The sequence below is a fragment of the Parasteatoda tepidariorum genome, chromosome 10 (assembly GCF_982258835.1).
Source record: "Parasteatoda tepidariorum strain Cologne lab strain chromosome 10, Ptep-v5.0, whole genome shotgun sequence".
Taxonomy (NCBI): Eukaryota; Metazoa; Arthropoda; class Arachnida; order Araneae; family Theridiidae; genus Parasteatoda; species Parasteatoda tepidariorum.
In genome coordinates this window covers 62928048-62952721 of record NC_141764.1, presented here as the reverse complement: position 1 = coordinate 62952721, position 24674 = coordinate 62928048, and the positions used below count along the sequence as shown (strand labels likewise).

Sequence of the window (24674 nt, the reverse complement as noted above, 5' to 3'; positions counted from 1 at the left end):
AACCGTTCGAGCGGGATGAGCGTAAAACGAAATCTAACTTTCTGATTGGTTAAACGTTAGCAATTGTTTTAAATGTAACTATAGACGATTCAATTTTTCACATATTTTAAACATAACATCAGCGTTAATTTCTAGCTTATAGTTCTATTTGATTAAAAAAAACTAGTATATTGCACGTATTTAAATATTTAATTTTTTTATACTCGCCATGTCAGATAAATTTAATGAACAACATTACGTGGTAGCACGTGTTATCTACGTTACCAAATTTATATTTTTAAATTTGTCTGATAACACGAGCTATTTTTTATTCATAATATCATACATTTGGTACATTTTTATTCATATATTCATAATCATTGACCACAAAGACGCTTAATTAATGTTGGAAATATTTTAATTGATATAAAAAAAACTTATGTACTGAAAAGCAAAAATAATGGAGGAAAGATACTTATTCATTTTTGGGAGTCGTAAGAAATCGTCATATTATTATTGATACTAATGATTTATAATTTTTTATAATAAGTATTAATTGAAATAAAATAAAATAAGCTATCTGGTAAAAAGCAAAGTTAAAGGAAAAAAGTTTATTAAGAAATCAGTTCAGGAAAACCGCAGAAAATCACCTAATTATTGGGTACTACTGACCGTAATATGTATTACTGGTATTATGGTAATTGGTGAAGTTTTCATAAGAATCCTACAACGGATTTTCCGCAATTTCAGAAAATATTTTTTTCAGTGGTAGCAAAGTAGTGCATTAATATTTAAATGAATTTAGGTATGATATAGGTATAAAATATTTTATTGATATATTTTGGGAATAATTAAGATAGCACCATTATTAAGCGCCAATACTACCGACTCTTAGGAAATAAGTGTTTTACGGCTCTTCGAAAGGAATATGTACAGGAAAAAATTACTTGATAGTCATAAATAAAGGAAACGAAGGAAATGAAATTAAAAATATGACCACCGAAGCCGACGTCTTCAGGGGGTACCGGCTCCGGTAGTCATAAAAACAAAACCATTTCTAATTGAGGGAGAAGCAAATGCCTAAATTAACTCCCTCAGTACCCCGATGGTTTTGTATAGAAAGTAAAAAAAAGAGTTTCTTTTCTTAATTTGTTATTTGTATTTCATGTTTTTTTCCTGGACTTCTATACAAAACCATCGGGGAACTGAGGGAGTTAATTTAGGCATTTGCTTCTCCCTCAATTAGAAATGGTTTTGTTTTTATGGCTACCGGGGCCGGTACCCCCTGAAGACGTCGGCTTCGGTGGTCATATTTTTAATTTTATTTCCTTCGTTTCCTTTATTGATACTTTTTCCTGAAATTTCTGCTGCTTTTTAGCGCGTTTTTTTCAAAGAAATTTTTTCTATTTAGAATTAAAAATATTTGTGTTTTCTTTTGTATTGATAGTGATAAATTTTGACTATTATGAGTTGGCTGGGAGACATAGTATCATGCCAAGTGACACTAAACACATTTTATATTTATTCTAATGGTACAAACTACAAAAAAACGAGTATTGCTTACTTCCAAAATGTAAAGCAACCGAAAAGTAATATAAAATAAAAAAAACTAAATTATTTTAGTTTACTAAGTGAAAAACTTAGATCAAGAACCAGGTTAGTGACAGTTTCAGAACAAAAAAAAAAACCGTATCCGAACTATTTTATTTCCAGTTTATTAGCGGGACTAATAATTATTAGCTCTATTTAATTTCACTAATACCTAATGTAAAGCAAAAATCATGCAATCATGCTAAAAACTGATGCGATTAGTTATGTTAAGATTTAAGTGAATGCAAAAACAGCTCTGTTACATTAAATATACCAATATTTATGCAACTACTTTTTGTTATTTTCTCTGTTTCATTAATTAACCTATCAATTTCACTTACCTGATTCTTACATCAAGCTCCTTAGTGTTCGTACGAGGGTTACTATTTACATTTCTGGCCTAATAATGAAAAAACAAATATGTAGGATCGAAATTGGTTTTATTGTTTTTCAAAATATTCTCCATGATGATCAATACACTTTTGCATGAGTTTGAACCAATTTTCAAAGCACTTTTTCCAGTCCGATTGAGGTAACTCCAAAACATGCGTTTTGAATGCATCAACCGCTTCTTCGGGGGTCGAAAATCGTTGTCCACGTAATTTATTTTTGATGTGTGGGAATAAGAAGAAGTCATTGGGTGCCAAATCAGGGCTGTACGGCGGATGACCCATCAGTTCGATCTTTCGCTCCGTCAGAAATGCCTTTGTTTGAGTCGATGTGTGAGAGCTCGCATTGTCATGATGAAGAATGATTCGCCTGCTCTTCTGCTTTTTTCGAATTTCTCCGATGACTTCTGGCAAACAAATGGTCGTGTACCATTCAGAATTGACCGTCCTGCGTTGCTCTAACGCCACTGTTGCCACATGACCGTTAATGCCGAAGAAACAGGCAATCATTTGTTTCGATGTGCTTCTTCCTCGAACAACTTTTGTTGGTTTTGCCTCGTCTTGAGGGACCCATACAGTTGATTGCTGTTTTGTTTCCGGCTCATATACATAGATCCATGATTCGTCACCTGTGTAGATTATACACAGCCTTTGGTGTACCTTGAACGTATTTTTCCAACATTTCCTTGCACCAATCGACACGAGCCTTTTTTTGAGCGTTTGTCAGATTATGCGGGATCCAAAGCGAACAAATTTTTTTACGCTCAAATGTTCATGCAATATTTTATTGATGCTAGTCATACTAATGCCCAAAGACGCCTCTATCTCACGGTATGTCACATGACGATCTTGCTTTATCAGTTCACGCACAGCATCGATCTTTTTTGGAACAACAACGGATTTTGGACGACCTGCACGGGATTCGTTCTGGATCGAACATCGACCACGATTAAATTCGTTATAACAATTATTTACAGTGCTGTAGGATGGCGCTTTATCGCTGAATAAAGAATTAAGTTCATCGAAGCACTCTTGTCTTGACAATCCACGTCGAAAGTTATGAAAAATAATGGCACGAAAATGTTCACGATTCAATTCCATTTTTTGAAAGAGAAGAACTTTTCAATTTACTGTCAACAACACAAATAAAGCTATAATGGTAAATCGTTTGCTGAATTTATGTTTAAAAATATCAAACTTTCGATTAAAATCGTCTGCGGTCGCCTAGCAACACTTACTGTTGCCAAGGCCAGAAATATAAATAGCAACCCTCGTATATGCTTTTCAGTTTTGAGCCTGACTTCGTAGCGTTTCTCAGAACTGATTTAATTTATTCTTTCTTATTTTTTATTGACCCCATGGGAAGAAGGGGCTCTCAGCTAGTTGATAAATAATAAACACGTGTTAGGTATTAATTATGTATAATAGCATTTTATGCATTTATTAACAAAAATGCTTAAGAACATATATAATTTCAATTTTGATTAAGTATAAATACATATTAAGTACATACATTCTTTCATATTTTGGTTATAATTATATTTTTTTTAAACAAATTAATCAATAAACGTATCCAGGTATTTTATAACTGATTGAAAAGGATAAAGGATTCTTAAAGTAAAACTTGAATATGTTATAAATAGTAGATGAATATGTTATAATAGTTAATCAACAATTAATAAAAAAATTGCCATTAATGTTTAATTTATATTATTAGAAACAAAGCTTATTAGAATTTTTTTTTTAAAAATTTCCTTTCGAAAACAGACATCTGTTTGTTATAAATCCCTTTATCCAGAAAATATGTTTTATTTTAAGTAAAAAAAAGTTTGAATAAGATCTCAATGGCAAAAAGTTCTTTAAAAAATTTCTTTACATTAAAAATTATACGACATCAGACTGCTTTGAAGAAAAAATTAGCTTTCAGCACACATTCTTCATCATAAGTTTCAACTCAACCTACAGTTGATGCGAAATCGATTTCGGTGAATGATCGCTCTGAATTGAGAAGTATAAGGTTCTCATGAGAAAAAAAAATATGAGAGACGCTCCAGCGAAATATACTACATTGGGATCATAATGATCCCCATTTTTTTTATTTATTACATTTTTACATGAAATTGATGTTCTACGGGTAATGTTAATCAATCAATTTGCCTTATTCTAATTTAGACTTCAAAAAACGAGCTTCAAAGATATATGAAACAAAAATTGTAATAATTTATAAGCAAATTAAAGTAGAGAAGAAAAAAAAGTAAAATAAATTGCAAAAATAAATACATAAATAAAAAAATACGGTTGGCAATAAATCTATAGATATATTTAGAAAAAAATTGAAGCTAATAAATCTGATATCACCTATAATTTTGCCAATGATGAATTTGGTGCAAATAACTTTTATCCTTCTTGTGATACAATTTCTGAAATCTTTTCACTTGAACCAGAAAATTATTGAATAATTAGTCCCAAGAAAAAGAAGCGGTAAGATTGATTAAAAAACTTCATTCAATCAAAAAATATATTGATTGGAAATAACACAAGTTTTTCAAGAGCGCAACTTTTTACTTTGCAATAAAGTCCTCCCCCCATTTTGGTTTTTAAAGTCCATTTTAGGTTTATTGACAAAATTAAATTTAAATATCTTAAAGATCCTATCAGTTTTGATAATCGCTGAGACATTAACCGCATTCTTGTCAGTAGCAACATCGGACAAACTTGACGCACTTTAAAATTTTGACTTAAGGAACACGATAGATATGTCCTTTATCAAGAATATGAGTAATCACCAATTTCTGTGCATTGTTGGAATCTTGGGTATAAAAGCAATTTCAAAATTATATGGACTCCAGTCACATAAGCTCATCTTGATGCCCATGAATTTTGGTTTATACACATGAATGTTGATTCCCTTTTTAACGACATTAGTTCCTCACTACCATGGAGATATTTGTTTTCATGCCCTGTAACTGCGCTTTTTCTCATTAGTGCGAAGTCCTCTCGTCGAATTACATCATCTTTGCTTCACCATTCCAATCATTTTTTCTATTGATATATATGTACAGATGTGTTACCAAACCATATATAGTTTTTCATAAAAATTGAAGCATTTTTTAATGAAATTTAATTTAATCACAAAAGATAAAACTCATAGATTTAACATATTGTAAGATCCAAGGTACGTGTCCAAACTTGTCGGCTTTATTATTGAGCAGTTGGGACACCGTAAAATCTGTATATGATTGATAACACGCCATCTTTCAGATGAAATCAACAACAGAAACGCGTGACTTTTGAAAGTAGTGAGTGGAGACGAGTCATGGATTGACCTCTACAACCCGAAAAAGAAAATCAGGGTGCTGGATATCGACTTCCATCTTCTTCTCTTTCAGCTCCCACAACCAATACAGAAACACCCAAAGATAAACGTTTTTTATCGTATTTTCTGATTCTCACCAAATTTAAGTGACCGATAATCTGGAAAAAAGGACAATGTTAAATTCTTCTCAATGCATCAGACACAAAAACAATGTTGACCTGGAGTTCGTCATATCAGAATTAGGATGACGCCAACAAACTTGCAGCATGATAACACTCATCTCCACACCTCATGGCAAATGTAGAAGCATTGCGGAACCGGAAGTTTTTACCAATTCTATGCTTTTGTGTTACATATTTTTCTTCCACAACCCGAGGGATATCTCAAGGGTAATTATTACAGACCTGACAAAGAGGTGATGATGGCTGTGAAAGCTGCTCGGATTCGAGAAAACTCGGAATAATATTTAAGTGACAGAATAAAAAAAAACTTGTTATACGTTAGGATAAATTCATTTGCCGCAATCATAATTTCATAAATTTAAAGGAAACTAATTTGCCTTTTTTTTAATTATGTGTAAAAACTATATAAAACTAGCAACAAAAACAAAAAAGTCATTTTTTAAATGAGCATTTTTAGGCAAAAATGAGGCATTTTTTTGCAAATACGCTAAATACTGTAAAAAAAATTTCCATCAGCTGAAAAAAAATCACTTTACTTATTCATATGTAGATCATATATTACTTTAATTAAAAAGTTTAGAATAACGAACATGGTGGTGGTTATCTTACACCAAATGGTGTAAAAGAGCGTACTAGATGCTTCACTTTACCAGGAACTATCCTTGATCATTGCGTTAAGGAACGCTTAGTTGAACACCACTTAGGTGTAAAGTAGTTACCACCATTTTTGATGTCCAGGCACAGGAAACATTTTTATGTGTTACGTTCTTTTACACCGAGTGGTGTAAACGAACATATTAGGTGTTTCACTACACCAGGAACTATCCTTTATTTTGGTGTAATGGAACGCTTAGCAAAACACTATTAGGTGTAAATTAGATGCACAATTTTTGGTTTTCAGAAGCACGACATTTTTTTACGCTATTATGTTCTCTTACACCAAGTGGTACTAGGTTTTCATTACACCAGGGACTATCCTTGATTTTGGTGTGATAGAACGCTCAGTGAAATACCACTTTAATGTGAAGTAGTTGCTTCCATTTTTGGTGTTCAGAAATACGATATTTTTTTACGCTTTTATGTTCTCTTACACGAAGTGGTGTAGAAGAACATACTAGGTTTTCATTACACCAGGGACTATCCTTGATTTTGGTGTAATAGAACGCTTAGTGAAACACCACTTTAGTGTAAAGTAGTTTGCCACCATTTCTGTTGTTAAGATGCGTGAAAATTTATGCAGTTTAATTAAACTTCCATAGCTTGTATTTTAAAAATTAATTTATTTTCAAATAGAACACATTATATTCTTCTGAAGTGTATTATATTTTGATTACTTTATGAAATCCAAAAGTTGTTTAATCAGACAAATTCACAACTAATTCAATGAGTCATATCGAATTATCGTTTATCAAAAAAAATTTTTTTAATGTAAAAACGTAATCTGGTTACAGCTTTTACTTTTCCATAAGATACACATATCCAAACATTCAAGTAAAATGAATAATGTATGAAAATTTATCATAGTACAACTCTAATGAGAAGCAGTGACCCACGATATTTGATAAAATGGTGTGGGAGTGAAATCGTTTCAGCTTTATTATAGATAAGTGCTTTCTCCTATCTGCAGGCAGCTCGAAGAAAATCAACCATTGGGCTAAGAGTTATTCTTCCTGAATATATCATTCTTATTAATAACAGTTTTATTAATAATATTTTATTATGAAATTTATAAGCGGCAAAGTCTGTTAAAGAGAAGAATTTGAATAAAAACAGTGAAAAATTATTAAAAAGCGTTAAGAAATTAATTCATGGGTACTACATGTTCATTTTCATGCATATACACTAATGTGGGTATTGGGCCTCCGACAATGTCTACCATCATCGATCAAAATGTACTCCAATCGAGTTTTTATGGCATACACAGAAGTGAATTGGAATTTAAAAGTTACAGAGGTAGTTACACTACACCCCCTCCAGAATTTTATCTGTGAGAGAATTTGATGAACAAATACCATTAGTTGATTCATTGCAAATTTTGCGAAAGACTGGGAGAGCTGAATTGTGTTCACTGGATTTTGAGTGCTGGTGGTGAGAGCTGTATTAAGTTCACTGCTGTGTGTGTGGTCGCCCCCGTGTTGCTATTAGCAGTCGAGTGTGCGCAGGATGCCTTCGTGTGTAAATGAGACTGAGGAGCAACAGCGAGATGGGGACAATGACGCAGTCACATTTAACAAGTCAGCTGTTTAATGTGGATCCAGGCGTGTTTTACTCGAAGTGGTTGTGACTGCGGAAGTAGGCGACTTCACATCGAGTCTGCAGGTCACCAATGTAGGAGTCAGGCTACCGACAATGTCAACCATCATCTATTGAAACGTTCCCCAAGATAAAATTGAGTTAACATGTCTTATATATTAGCAAAATGGAATTTAATAACTGTAATGGTAGTTACGCTACACTAATACAAGTCACAAAAATATGTTTAGTAGCATTCATTATTAATAAGGGTGTTATTCTATATATTTTTTTTATCGAAAAATAATGCAATAATGTAATAGTACTTATGTCGTTCCTAACCGGATTGACTGTGTTTGTGAGAGGCATCTTGTCTATTGATTGATAACGTTTAAAAACAGGCAAAACAAAACATTTATTTTAAATAAAAAACAACAAAAAACAAAACAAAACACAGCGTTCCAAAGATATTTCAAAAAACCCATTCAACGATATTTTCAGTTCTCTCTTTTTTCTCTTGCCATACTCAGAGTAACCTACATATTCTGAATACTTTGGGTGGCGCAAACTAATTGGAGTTAGTGTTTGCCGCAACATTCTCCCCACTTGAGTTTTATGTAGGAGAAAACTCAACACAATAAATTACAAAAAAATACTAAAATTATGGCAGACATACAATTGTTATGTTATAAAATTTAAAAAAATTTTAAAAGATACAAATCTGTATTTAACGTCCAAAAATGTTCATAGTTATTTAATGTTCACTGGCATCTTCAGTTACCTCTAAGGGATATAGTCTTTGAATAGGTCTTAGTAAAGTCCCTTTGTCCGTTTTCAATTTGACTAGTCTTACTCGTCCATCTCTTCCAGGGAACAGCTCAATAACTTTTCCTAACGGCCAGAAAATTCGTTTTCTGTCTTCTCTGCCAATCAGGACGATGTCTCCAATATTTATTTGGTCAAGTCTCTTGGAAACAGATGAACGCAAGAAACCTAAATATTCGATACTGAATCTTTCTTTTTCTTTTAGTCTTTCTCTCAATCTTTGAACATATCTGTATCTCTTGTCTAAATTAGTTTTGTCAATTTTGTCTAAGTCGGCTACGTCGTTAGTAGGGAGGCCTTGAAGGAATGAAGATGGTGTTAAAGCTCTCAAATCTGGTTCTTCAGACACATAAGTCAAAGGTCTATTGTTCATGATCGACTCACATTCACAAACAAGAGTTGAGAGTTCTTCATGAGTCAGAGATGACCGTCCCAAGTTTTTTCTTAAGAGGTCTTTGAGAATTCCGATTAATCTTTCCCAGAATCCTCCCCACCATGGGGCGGATGGTGGATTGAATTTCCATTGGATTTGGGAAACTTCAAATTCTTTCATGATTTTGTTCCAATCAAGGCGCTTTAAGGAGGCGTTGAGGCCAGTGAAATTGGTACCATTGTCTGAGTATAGTGTAGCTACTCTACCTCTTCTAGCAATAAAACGCCGTAATGCTTGAACAAAAGCGTTTGTGCTAAGAGAAGGTATCAGCTCTAAGTGAACAGTTCTATATACAGCACAGGAGAAAAGGACGATCCAAACCTTCTCATTAGTCTTGGTCATCAAAGGTCCGGCCAGATCGACACCGGACACTTCGAATACAGCCGATAATCTAGTTCGATCAGGAGGCAGAGGTGGAAATGGTACTTCAAGATTTTTAACCATTTGTCTCTTGCAGGTGACACATCCTCCAATAACGGAGCGAACAGTTCTTCTACCTTTTATAATCCAAAATCTCTCTCTCAGGATTGTTAGAAGAATGGACGTTCCTGCATGTTTATTCAACAGGTGTTCTTGTTCAATAAGTCGGGTGACAACAAGATGCTTTGACGGAAGAATCAAAGGCGCAATGAATTCAGGGGTTTCATCTTCATTCAAAAGTCTAGACTTTAATCGAAGTATCTCCTCATGATCTGAAAACACTTGAAAGTTTTTCAAAGATTTTTTACCTTCTTCGTCATTGAAGCACTCTTTTTGTACGGACCGCAGAAGAGTCTTTTGTGCATTTCTTATTTCTTCTTGCGTTAAATCAACATTATTTCTTAAATCTTTAGCTTTTGGTTGGAAGCGTAACAACCATGCTACAACTCTGATTATCTTAGAAAACTTCGAAATTCTGGATGCTAAAGTAGTTGCAATGGATTCCGAGTCTACATTGATGGCCGAAACAACAGTCTTTCGTTTTTCCTTTTCAACTTCCTCTTCATTAACATTAGCTACTGTCATCGGCCAATCATCCTTAGAATTCTTCAGCCAGGCAAGCCCTAGCCACCACTTGGACTTCAGAAGTTGTTTAGCTCCACATCCTCTCGAGAGAAGATCGGCCGGGTTCTGGCTTCCTGGTACATGATACCAATTCTCAGGTGATGTCAGTCTATTTATTTCAGATATTCGATTGTTCACGAACACTGACCGCTGTTCTTTCCTCTTAATCCAAGTTAACACAGTCGACGAATCTGTCCAAAAGTAGGTGTCAATGTTTCCTTTTTCGAGTTTTAAAGCAGAGTCCATAGAATTGAACAGTCTAGCTCCAATAGTTGCTCCCATCAATTCAAGACGAGGGATCGTTATTTTTTTCAGTGGAGTTATTCTTGACTTAGCTTGGAGTAGCTGGACATTTACAGAGCCATCAGGGGATTCACTTCTTAGGAATATACAAGCTGAATAAGCTGTTTTGCTTGCATCAACAAATGTATGGAAGCTGAGTTTAGATAAGGCAGTAACTCCCAACCATCTTGGGATCTTAATATCATTTAAGTAATGTAAGTCTTTGAACCATGAATTGAATTTTTTCTTTATTTCTTCATTAACTTCCGAATCCCAATGATCTTTAGTCTTCCAGGTTGCTTGAAGTAAAAGCTTAGGTCTTATTAAAGCTGGAGCAAGAAATCCAATCGGATCAAAGATTCGGCTTATCAGGGACAAAATTTTTCTCTTAGTTAATTTTTCGAATTCTTCCAGCTTCAGTGAGTCAGAATCAATTTTTAACGAGTCTAAGTTTTTATCCCATACGTCGCCTAAGACTCGCGCTTCAGTAGCTGCAGACGGGCAATCTAATAATTGGTTGCTTTCCCAACTTCTTAGGTCAAATTGACCTTCTTTCATAATTTCTGTAGCTGACTTTATAAAAGTTTCTAATTCAGTTAAATCTTGAACACTCGTTACGCAATTGTCTACATAAAAACTGTTTCGGAGTTTTTCCAACTGTTCTTCAGAATATTGTATCTTGAATGTCTGTTTGGACAGATGATGATGAATGACAGCCATCAATAAGAAAGGACTACTGGTTAGACCGAAAACAACTCGGCGATGTCTATAAGTCTTCAGTTCATTTTGTTCATCAATCAAAAGAAATCGTAAATAATTCCTATCTCTTTCATTTAGAGAGATTTGCAGAAATGCTCTTCTAATGTCAGAAATAACACCAATTTCATACAATCGAAATCGAGCCAAAATGGATGGTATTGTCTCAATAAAATTTATTCCAGTCTCTAAACAATCATTTAGTGATGGGAAGTTCGGATTCTTGGCTGAAGCGTCAAAGACGGGTCTGATTTTCAAAGAAGTTGTCGTTGACTTTTCCTTAATAATTGGGCGATGTGGGAGGTAATGTGTACCTTTAATTGACAATTCTTCTTGTGGAACTTTCTCAATCACTTCTTCTTCTATCCATTCATCAAAAACTTGCTGGTATTTCTTTTCATATCCCGTTTTTTCTAATTTCTTGTTAGTAGATTTTAATCTTTTAAGAGACAACCCATAATTATTCGGTAATAAAGCATGATCCTTTTTCCATGGTAAGCTTACTTCGTATCTTCCATCTGAATTTTGATAAACTGTGTCTCGAAAATGAATCATAACTGCCCTCTGTGTATCTTCTCTAGTGTTTTGTTCCACAGGGTCTCTAATACCAAGTAATTCTAAATCCCATAAAAATGAAACAGGTAATTCTTGAGAAAGCATATTTACAACCGTCATATTTAAATTATCATGGTTTTCAAACTGAGGAACCTTCCCTATTAATGTCCATCCTAATTTAGTGTCGATGGCGACTAATCCAGATTTTAATTGTTCTTGTTTACCCGTAAATAGTTTACCAACAACATCAGCCCCTAAAAGAACTTCAATAGGTCCTGAATTCCCACAATCAGTTATAAATATCCTTTTTTGTCTCAATTCATGAATCCACGGCCCTTGTCTAATGCTAGAAACATTATTACAAATTATTTCCTGATCCAATGCATCTAAATTACAACTATATTTACCATCAAGGCTATCGAGATATATTTTATAACATTTGTGCCGTTGAATTTCTGTTTTCTTTCCCCCAAATAATGAGGTCGAAAATTCTTCTTCCCTTTCAAAATCAAAACCTAACTCTTCTGCAGTAGATTTCATAATATAAGACTTTTGAGAACCCGTATCTAAAATAATTCTAGCTTTACGCTGCGCTTTATTTCCCTTAATAATTACTACAAGAGTCTGTAAAAATACTTCTTTAGTTGCAATCACGCGCGAATGTAAGGTGCCAGTCTCTTTTTCTTTGCTTTCATTATTATCTTGTTTTCTTTCATCCGATCGATTACATTCTAAGTCAGGACACATAAATTTTAAATGTTTTCTTGTGCAAATTGAACATTTAATGTTTGATTTACAAGAAAAAGCCAGGTGCCCTTTCAATAAACAAATTTTACATAAACCCTTCCTTCTAATAACAGACTGTTTTTCTTCTAAAGGCATATAAAACGCTTTCTTGCAAAAACGAGTCTCGTGGTTTTTAAAACAAAATAAACAAAGGATATCATCGTTTGAATTATGACTAATTAATTCAGCCGCAGACGATTTCCGATCTCTCAAATTCAGATTCGCCGGTGGTGTCAAGCTCCTTCGTTCGAAGGGGGGATGAAATATTTCAGTTCTACTCAATTTTATTTTTTCTTCCGCTTGTACTTCGTTTTTCAAAAAATAAATTATCGCATCAAGACTGGATAGTTTTTGTTCGCTTTCTAAATTTTTTCTTTGGCGTTCAAATGAGCGTAACACATTTATTGGTAATGAACTTTCAACAAGGGGATACAAAATTACACCACACATCTCAGATGTAACTCCTAGTGAGTTTAATGCTCTCAATTGAGTTGACAGTTTATTGTATAAACAACTTAAAGAATCATTCTTATTCTTATTCGCATTATTTAATACGAGTTTCAGGAGTTCTCTAACATAAAAATCTATCAATAGATCTTTTCGGCCATACCTTTCGGTTAAACTTTCAACAGCTAGAGGATAATTTTCATCTGTTACAGGAAAAGATTCCACAATTTCCCTAGCTTCCGATTTCAGCTTCGTCGACTGAATTAAATAATGAAATTTATCAGCTTTCGTTAAATTAACATTTTCATGAATATTTTTAAATTGGTTCCAAAACGTTAACCAATCTTTCAAGTCTCCGCCGAATTTATATAATTCAACTTTGGGGAGCCGTTGACATAAAGCTTTCGGAGATTTAGTGTTCGGTAATTCGCCGTTATTTTCGGAAGTAACAATTTCGTTTTCACACGAGTTCTTTTTCAAATTATCTAAGGAACGTTTAGCTTTTAATTGAATTCTCAAAGCTTTTTCTCTGTATTCTTCAACGGAATTATATTCAGCTTCGAATTCTTTTTCATCTTGCAAACTATCTAAATAACTATTATGAGTTATTTCCAAAATGTCTACCTTTTGTTTAAATAAACAAAGATCCGTTTCAATTTCGTCATACGTCACACTATCGCCAATTAATAAATTTTCTAGTTTATTGTAGGCCTTAGTAAATGAAGCTCTTTGAGCGGTTTTATTTCTTTTTATTATTTCCATTTTTACTATCTTAATATCAAATTCTTAGCTTCTAAAACTATCGATTCTAAGCACATATAAATTACCGTTATGGTATCAAATATTCAAATAAAAAATATATATATATTTCAAATCTTCAAAAGTATTCAAATTGTCAAATATTTAATCTTCAAAATGGAAATTAATAAATCTTCGCCTACCTTTCTTACCAATCCTTAAGACAAGGCCGCCCACCCGGGGGCGCCAGAAATGTCGTTCCTAACCGGATTGACTGTGTTTGTGAGAGGCATCTTGTCTATTGATTGATAACGTTTAAAAACAGGCAAAACAAAACATTTATTTTAAATAAAAAACAACAAAAAACAAAACAAAACACAGCGTTCCAAAGATATTTCAAAAAACCCATTCAACGATATTTTCAGTTCTCTCTTTTTTCTCTTGCCATACTCAGAGTAACCTACATATTCTGAATACTTTGGGTGGCGCAAACTAATTGGAGTTAGTGTTTGCCGCAACAACTTATCTAATGCTTTCATAACTGAATTTATGTAGGTAATTCAGCTTACGTTTACATAAGAGGTGTTTAAGTTATTAAAAATACCTATATTACAAACGACTGTATTTTAAATGCCAAGTAACAAACTATTTTTCTGTTTTGATTAATTTGAGTATTAATTGTAAACAAATAACTTTAATTTGTTTATTTCTGAATAATACAATTGTTGAAACATCTGCAGGCATTTTCTCTTCATTTTTGTTTCCATACAATCATTAGAAATGTAAAAAAAATAAAAAATCGGAATTTTATTTCATTTTAAAATAATAATTACATAATAAATGATAATAGTATTGTTAGTAAGCATAATAATTACAAAAAAAAGCTAAAATCTTTTTTTTATCTTGAAAACTTATGTACTGTAATGGTAAAACATAGTTTTAAAAAAAAAGATTTTAATTATTTGAAATTATAAGAATAAAACACTGAAAATCACATGGATATATTTAAGCCGATGCAAAACTGATTCATCTATATCGAAACTTGCATATGGTTTTAGAAACATTGAAACGCGTATTGTTCTCATTTCATTCTCCAATTTTTTTTCCGATCTGGAATTCGAATTTTGTCAAATATGCAAAGTGAAATTAAATTTGAACTCAATATAGTACCCACATTTTAAGAACCAAATAATGATATTTTTGTTAATTTATTTACTCTTCGCATTCCATCTCAAGCTTCCATTTAATGGTTTAAAACAAGTAATTTTGATTGTGAATTTTCCATTTGTTGAAAAAAAGGTCGACTGGAAAAACGACACTGCATAATATAGGAGTAATATAAATTAGTAGAAATAATCTCTAGTCGAATATATAAGACGCATATATACCTTATTTAAATCATATTGAGATAAAATAGAATCGTAATATGCTAGAAACTTAAAATACATTTAAGTAATATATATATAGCTATAAATAATCTATGACACCTTATGATGCATTGTGAGATAAATTTTGAAATGAGACGTTATCATAGGAGCGGTACTTTTAAAAAGTAACGAGTAAAAGTACAAGTACTCTTACTCGTTAAAGTACGAGTACTTTTAAATATCAGAAACATCGAAATTTTCATATATTTGTAAGCAAAAGTGTCGAGTAAAAGTAAAAAGTTTGGATTTTAAAATTTAAAAGTTGGACGTTAAAGTTGAAGTGAAAAGTGAAATGTAAAAGCTGGACGTGTAAAATATGCAAGTGCAAAACCAGAAAAATTAACAATTTTAAAGTACTTCTCGATGAAATTTAAAAGCACTTTGAAATCAATTTAAAAATTCAAAGGTCGATTTTAAAATTCTGTAAAGAATTAAAGAAAAAATTTAACTTTAATTCAAAATGCATAAAATTTTTATTGAAATGTAAACATCTTTAAAATGCCTGAGAATTTTACAAAATTCATGGAAAATATTGAATGTTGAAAATATTCAGAAACCGAACCAGAAATTAAAATTCAATGTTGTCTGCATATAAATAAAAGGGAGCTTTATGAATTTTAAAACTAACAAAGTTTTAAAAAAATTTGTTTTCACTTTCGAAATTTGTAGTAATAAATTAATTTGTTGAAAAAATTCGAGGATTTTTACATGTATATGAAAGTAAAAAAAAAATCCATATACTGGTAACCCCATTAAATCGATTTAATTAAAAATTTAGACCTTTACAATTTCCTTTCAACACCACAGTTATTCACGTCGTACATTGTACTGTCATCGAACGTCCAAGGGAGCCGCCCCCCCCCTATTCCTTTTAATTGCAATCCTTGAAGGTGTTTGGAAAAGGATGTTAGCCGTTAAAGAATGTATAATACGTTAAATTTAAAAATTAAAAAGAAAAATAATTTCAAAAGTTTAGAAAAAAAAAATTTTTTCGAAATTTTTTAAGAATTTCAGAAAAAATGTACGATTTTTTTCGAAATTTTCGTTACAAATATTTATTATTTGTCCTAAAAAGAGTAACGAAAAAACAAGTAAACGTATGAAATTTAAAAAAATAACGAAGTATGAGTAGAAGTACGTACTTTTTACTTTTACTTCTTTTACAAGTAAAGAAAGTAAAAGTATAGATGCTAAGTATTTTTTTTTTAATTTTATAATCGTCATTGAACAGTCGACCCGATTTTTTTGGCTTATGACTGCTAATGTTCAACGTTGTAGCCTTATAATTTTGAACACAATCCAGAAGGCCACGGAGCTCTTGGATCAAGTATTGAGAGAAATTTGCCTTCGTGGAGTGCTTTTTGATGGAACTGACCCGCATTTGAGTTACATGGAGAGGAAGATAACGAGGACCTCCCGAGGTTAGCCTGAGAGCAAGGGGACTCTAACCCATGATTAGTCAACCACTGAGGATATGTTACGTCAGCATCGTGGTGGCTGCATGCCGGAGGCGGAATTCGTAACGACCAACCATTTTTGGGATTCGAACCCGGTTCGTCTCATTGGAAGGCGAAAGCTCTATCCCATGAGCCTTCACGGCTCAAAAGATTTGTTTACTGAATGATGCAAATTTATAAATCTGATTCCTCCCAAGATCGAACTGGGGACTTTTCGCGTGTAAAGATAGGTCCATACATGATGCTCATATATGGAAGCTATACAATTGGGGGTTAACAAGGAGTTTTTATTGTAAACAAATGTTTGCTGACTGAATTAATTTGGCATGTCTATATCCCATTTAAAGTATACTAAAATACATAAGACAAATTATAACTAATTGCATATTTAAATCTTGAAAAACGGTGGATAATATAGGAGTAGTAGAGAGGTCTTATTTTGTAGAAATACTCTCTAATTGAATACATTAGACACATAGAGCTCGTATTTAAATTAAACTCCAATAAAATAGAATCGTAATACATTAGGAACTTAAAATACATTCAAGTAAAATATATAGCAATAAGCAATGTAAGTCAGCTTATGATACATTTTTAGATATATCTCAAAAAGGGATGATGTTTATTTGAGGATTAATAAAGAATTTTTATTTTGAAGAATTGTTAACTAACTGATTACATTAGGCATATCTATATCCCATTTAAAGTACACAAGACAAATTATAATTCATCGCATATCTAAACCATAATACATCCATTTAGTGCTTTATCAAGGATTAAACTATTCTGTTTGGCCTTGAGTGAGCTATCTTGCACGTTCCTCTAATTATAGAGACAGTAACTGATCACTGTTGGGGCGAATTTCCACACCAAGAATAATCAATCTTAATTTAATGACTATTTATCTTACCACAACAGGAATTTATTCCATTAGATTATCAAAGAAGGTATCCAAAAAAGAGCAATTTTCTTTATTCTGGCCAGCACATTCTCTGAAGATGCTTTATTTTAGATACAGTTGTATTATTCCAACAATGTCGAATCCAATAAGTGTGATCTTGTGTAAATATATTTGTTTTTCTTTGTGTCGAAAAACTGCATTAACTTCTAATTTTTCAAACCATTGTTTTGAAGAAAAAACTAGTTTAACTTCGTAGCTTCAAAAAACTAAGCCAAAACAACTATAAATGTTTTCAATATTTTCTTAAAACTTAATACTATGTGTTTTCGTGTTAAATGACGTGTGTTATAACTTGCGTGTGCATGCGTTTGTTTTTGTATTCCTTACTTATGTGTGTTGTGTGGGCATGTTTCAATACACAATTTGTTAACCAGAAAAACAATTTGTATGGAAATTTAACAAATTTTCGTTAAAATTAACTTTTGATGCTGCAATGAAAATCCTCAGAGCTTTTATGTAATTATCAGAGATAAGACTGCATTTTGAGACATAGGGGCATTTTAACCTCTAATATATATCCTTAAATTAATCTAAAAAACAGAATCAATGAATATATAGTTCGATCAAAGTTATAAAAACTAAATGCATGATTTGTGTCATATTTTTAAATTTAAATTCAAGTTCGGTGCAATTAAATTTAGTAGCTGCTCATTTTGTTAAAAGTTTAGAGTGATCATTGTATTTTAATTACTATTATGCTTTAAATTTCATAACAAAACTTTTTAGCTGGAAGTAGAAGTCTGTTACAATATACAGTAAGAAATTTCTCCGAAAAAGTAGTTAAATAACAATTTATTTGCTTTTTTTACCGTATTCAATCGAAACAGTCAAATAACCATAAATTAGATGATATTCAAACTGTTAACCGTGAAAAAAAAAACTTTATTAATTACTTTCACCTAATGCGGTTAAAAACCAGTATTTTGTCGTATCAACCTTGCTCCTATAATGAAGCCATTTATTTTATTATAGTTAGATTCATAATACAGCCAAAGGAACAAATCAACCAATCTCCTGATTAATAGAACGGGGGTTCGTGTCCTGAGTTGACACCACAATATTTGCACCATTTTCTTCAACACATGAAGAGTTTCTAGAGTCCTGCCCTCCCCAATTTGTGACCCTTCACTTTTGGAATGTGATACTGTCATTCACGCTTAGATGGCAGCACCATAAAGCTAATTGACATAAAATGTCTTGTATTTCCCATATCTCGCGATAGGTGAAACAACCAGATAAACTAATTAAACCACTTTTACTTGTTAATTTGATAAAATGCAAGTCAACCACAGAAACCTAGCTCAAACGTTCTGATAAGTTCGCGTTTACGGTTTGAAACCATGCTAGTTGTTAAATGTATTCATGGTTTTTAACCATACTGGTTATAAAATTTTTCAGAACCGTAAAGGAGAAAAAAATTCTTTACCTTAAATTGTACGATTAACCCACTGGCGATTTAGTAAACGGACAAATTCGGAAAATTTTTTTCTTCCCTTCACACTGTTTCCCTATCTAATAACGTAGAAAAATCGGTTTTGCTAAGCAGAGGAAACTGCTGATTAAAATACGGCTTTTCATGTGCAAAACCGTCTGAGGGTTAATTGGATTTACAGAGTGCGACTGGTTTCTTTACCGTAATTTTATAATAAAAATTCTAGGAGAGTACTATGTAAAATTTTAATAATTGACAAAAACGTTACTTGTGTTAAACGTTACTTGTAAAAACGTTACAAAAACGTTAAACTTTTAATGAAATACGAAATATTTGTGTCGCTTATTCAAAGTTTTTGGTGAAAATTAAGAATGATATGCAGCTTTACTCCTTTTAATTTATTACAAAAATAATGGTGTAATGAAACAACAGCGATAATAAATTGTGTTTGTAGCATGCTAAAAAATTTCTTTCTACATATTTTAATTAAATAAGTGTCATGAACTGGGCCTCGCATATATTTATTGTTCCTCTCCTCTGCGGAAATAAATTTAATTTTGTCTTAGTTTCAATACATATTTGATAGTTTCAAATATCGGAACAACTGCATATTAATCAAAAATGCTGCACTTAAATTTTCCTATGAAATTAGATTAATGTTATTGAATTATTTTTTTCCCTTTGAATTTATGTTTTAAGAAACTACACAGCATTTTTTTTTAAAAAAATGAGAGGGAAAAAAAAGATATGTTGCATGATTTATAATCAAAATAACTAGGAAATGTCTGTATTTAAGTGATTTATATAAATTAATTTTAAGAAATTCTATATATATCATAATTTGATTATGCTGTTTATTGGTACATCTTCCTTACTTTTTTTAAGTCTGTTGTCATTAAATGAAATAAAAGTTTATCTTCGTTGGCAATTCAATATTTCCTTTCATGTTTCTTAAATGGAATACCCTTTGCATACTACAGATAAATAAATTTTTTAATACTTTTTATCACACTTAAAACATTTAAAAATTTCCATAAACGTTTGTTAGTCTATCAAATGTAGAGTCGCGCTTACTTTCGTAAACGCGTATCAGAAAATTACATTTGCATTTCAAAACTTTAAATTATTACCAAAATGATATTTCTGAACGTTTTCACATAAACAGTTAGGAAATTATGTATACATGTTTCTTGCTTACGAAACTGACAGTATTTTACTTGCAACAATTCATAAAATTTTAGCTCATACATTTTAAGACATTTTTTATCAAATCACGGTAAAAAGTACTAACAATCTCATTGCAGCATCCCCGAAAATCATTTGAAAGTAAAATCCATTTTTACTGTCAAATATTATTCCTCAATTTTTGCAGTAATAATTATATAATTACAGTGATTCAGTGATTTTACTGTAAGTATTCTTCATCTTCTTCTTCTATTGGCATGGCAGCCCTTTGTTCGGCCAAAGCCTTCCCTAGTACCTTCCTATATTCTGCTTTTTTCTTTGTGATTGTTGCAGCAAATATTACTGTATAAAAAATTATTATTTTTTTTTTTAATTTATTTTATAACCAGCGTTGAACAGCTGACCCAATTTCTAAGTTAAAAATATCAATGTTCAACAGCCACCACTGGAATTTTTTAGCGTTAAATTCATTCTACCATAACGTTTATGGAACAAAAAATCTGATAAATATTAATGTTCAAAAATTATGGTACATCAGATTTTTTTGTTCCATAAACATTATGGTAACACTAAAAAGTTCCAGCGGATGCTGATTAAGGAGAAAATTTTCTGAGTAAAATATCATAAGTGGTAGTAGGATAATGGGTTACAATCATCTTTTTGTCGGGCTAACCGAGGAAGATTTTTCTCATCTTCTTCTCCATGTAAAGCGAATGCAGAAGTTAAAATTAGAAGGTTACGGAGTTGAGCATTGATTTAGTAAACTTTGAAATTGGGTTGGCTATTCAACGCTGGTAACAAAATAAAATGGAAAAAAACTAATACATTTTTACTCATACATATCAATTATATAATGTAAAAATATTACACTGTTAGTAATATTCACTCTAACTGTACCAAAATATTTTCTTTTTTAATAAAATATATTTTCAAACAATTTGACATCTCTTAATAAATTTTACTTATGAAATATTTAGTAACAGCTTTTTATTCTTTTATAAAAATTATAAACAATACAAAAAAAACGAAAAATATTTTCTAACTGTAAGTTTATTTTTTTGTGTAAAATTATTTTCTTAAACTCCAACTTTTTTTTTAGTGTTTTTTTTTTCAAAATCCTCACGGCATGTCTTGATAAATTGGTGCTTACATTAAAAATAACATTATAAAAAATTTAAAAAAAGGTTTGAACGAGTGAAAAGCAAAACTGCACGCCTACTTACCGTCATTAATTTATATTTTTCTTAACAAAGAAGAAAAATATTTTATAACTGAGACTTTAAAGAAATTGTTGAAAAATATTAAAATAAAGCGCAAAAAGTTTGTTAGTTTTCAATTTCTTGAAAAAACTGTAAATGATATTTGCATGTAAATTAGAATATTTTACTCAGTTTTAGAAAATTAGATGTGCAATTTCATATTAATTTTCTATGATACGTAGTGTATTTTATTCACGTAATTAAACAGTTGGGTTTAGAAATGGAGAATTTTAAAACTTCAAATGGGAACATCTGCACTTTGTTATGCAAAACGGATTCTTACAGTAAAAAAAAAGAAGAAAAAAAGAGGAAGTTAAAATGGCATTCTTAACATTTAACATAGAAAACGGAGGAAAGATAGTACTTTATGAATTTTTACGTACCAGGATTCCTCTTCATTGAGCGTGCTCTGACATTAACCGGGAGAAGAAAGAAAATACAGTACTTTTATGTACCGCATTGCTCTCTTTTCTTTTCTATGTCTAGCATCGCCACTAGTCATTCTAAATATATCATTCCAACTACATTCCCTACAGATAAGTAAGTATCACATTTCAACGAAAATAAGTAACTTTTGACATATGACCTTTAGAATTGAATAGTGTAAACTTTAGAATTGTGATAAAAATTATTAATCCGCTTTCACAGTCAGGGTTAGAGAGGCAGATTTTTTAAGATTCAAGTGTTATCATCAGCACTCTTTTATTTGAAAGAAAGGCTTATGGTAAAATAAATGTTAATAGAGAGTTAAAACGGCATTCGTAACACAATAAAACGGGGTGAAATTAGTACTTTTTGAATTTTCAATGTGTCAGGATTACTTTTTATTGAACATGCTATGGCATTAATGGACAGAAGAAAGAAAATACAGTACTTTACGTACCGCATTCCTCTCTTTACTCATGTCATGCTAAATATATCTTTGCTACTACATCCACTGTGAGTATCAAGTTTCAGTGGAAAAAAAGCAAGTTTTGCCATATGAAAATTGTAAAACTCTGTTACTGAAAAAGCGACCATGGGAGATGAATAATAGTTTTTACCAATGTTTTTAAAAGTTTATAGCTTTATTCTTATTTTACAGTATTAAAACGCAGTGTTCTGAAGCGGGGGAAAATGTTTTTTTTTTAATTTTTTTTTATGTTACTGTGGGTAAAAATATTTAAGCTATCGACAAGGATGCGCAGCGTTGATAATGCAATGAGTGTAATATAATTGAATGAAAATTACACTGTAAAATAATTCCAAATAAAATTACGGTACAAAGTACCGGCACTTTAAATGCATCATCAGTATAATCCATTATAATGTAAAATCCATTTTTACCTTGAAATATTAACCCGTAATTTTTACAGTAATATTTATTTGATTAGTGTGTCTAGATATTTTTTTTTGTAATTTTAACTGTAAAAATTAAGATATATCAGATTTTTCAGTACCGTAACTAATTCCGATAAAAGTTGATTTTACCGTAATTTGGTTTGTAATTGTTTATATTTTAGGGTTCATTTATATATCCTTGGATAACAAATAGTTAATTAAACAGTTGAACAAATAGCTATTATTTATGCAGTATATTTAATCCATTAGAGAGATTCAATGATTTTACCACCTCAAAAATTGGGCCCTCATTGGAGATAAAATCAGTTTTTTGATCTTGCAAAAAGTAAAGCTCATTTCACAGCAGCATGAAGTCCGCTGTCAATGGATCCCGTCCCACGTCGATATCCACGGAAACGAGTTGGCTGACACTCTTGCAAAGAAGGGACTAGACCTTCCAGTCCCCTCCACCTCAGAACTTACATACCTTGAACTTTTCGCAAGGCAAAAGGACAAGAACAAACAGAAGTGGCTGCTTCCTCCTTTTCACTACTGGTATAAAGCAAAAAGACCAGGACTCTCTCTATCTCTTCCTGGTGACAGGCAGACCAACACTTGCCTATCAAGACTGGCCAGTGGACACTTGAATAGTCTTACATTTTCTGCCAATCAAAAGATCTTTCCACTTTGCTTTAAATGCCAACAAAACCAGGCATCACCTGAGCAAATCTTGAACTGTTTAGGGCTTAACTGGAACGACATTCATTCCTCTCCCCTTTTAGTTTCGGACTTCCTAAATGTCAACGGATTTATTGATCTGGTCTGACGGAGTAGACCAGATGGGAATTAGCAACAACAACAACAACGATTTTACGATCATTTATACTCTGAAAATTAAGGCATATCAGACTCTTTTGTACCGCAATTTGATCCGGCAAAAATGGATTTTACCGTAATTCGATGCAGATTTTCACAGTGTAGGTGTCAGTTATATATCTCTGTATAACAAAGAGTTAAAACAAAAGCTAATGTATTTTAAAATTAAAATACCAATTTAACAAAAATAATATATCAATGCAAAAATTACAACTAAATATATTAATATTTAGACTAGAACACTCAATAACAGAACTTAGACTTTAACGTGAGTTGTCAATTTTTTGTTAAAGAATAATTAAAACATACATCAGCTTTTGAAGGAAAACTGGCTTTTATATTGTATACAAATCAGTGCAACATCATTTTGATTTATTTCATAGAATAAAAATTACCATATATATTTCTAGACTATCTACAAGCAAACATTTGCGTACCAACAATTACCATCAAAGAAAATAACAGTAACGAAAACTCCGTCTTCCATAAATTTATGTAAAATTATCTAGGGTATCTGAGTCACAAAAACTGCTTTGATTTTTCTACTTCCAATGGAACTCATAAATCAGTACAAAATTCTTACTTTTTCAAGAAAATTAGATGCAAATTTTCGATAACGTGGGCATGTCAAATAAAAAGAAATGGAATTCCTAGAAGTAAGTACCTCGGCGGCAACTTTTCGTTATTTATATTTGGGAATTCTCATAAAAGGAGTATTGTAACCGCTACCTAAAAGTAATATTCTCCCAAATGACAGCTCCATTTGAAATGCGTGCTATTTCCTCTTGAATGGCTTGTCATATTTGCTATGATATTGCACATGCCTTAGATACTTATCAAGAAATACTATGGTGACCCATTCTTTGTGCTTTTGGTGTAAGTCTACACAAAATGAATAACGAAAAAGTTAAAATGTATTTACAAAACTGTAGTAAGAATAGTAATATCTTTCGTAATTTTGTCTTGGTATCATTATTATTTTATGTTTTTACATGATCATAATATTCAACATCTTTATTCAGTCAATGTTTGTTTATTGCTGGACTCTATCGAAATTACCTATGTTCATCAACTTTAAATTGTCTTTATTTTATTGAATAAAATGCTATTTTTTAATTTTTTCTGAATGAAACGTGGCTTTTTTTTAAAAACAAATCACTAAAAAACGTTAGAAGAAAGTTAAATTATTGTAATGAAAGAAAA

General features: G+C 31.6%; 1 protein-coding gene across 1 annotated transcript; it reads right to left on the bottom strand.

Annotated features, from left to right (window-relative positions):
* Positions 1-5306: 5306 nt before the first annotated feature.
* Positions 5307-13578, bottom strand: LOC147802994 (uncharacterized). The gene is made up of 4 exons (XM_087152815.1): positions 13195-13578; positions 12980-13074; positions 8470-12346; positions 5307-5432 (listed from the first exon to the last, which is right to left on the bottom strand). Exons 1-4 carry the CDS (start codon positions 13576-13578, stop codon positions 5307-5309), a joined length of 4482 nt encoding a protein of 1493 aa, XP_087008941.1.
* Positions 13579-24674: the final 11096 nt, after the last annotated feature.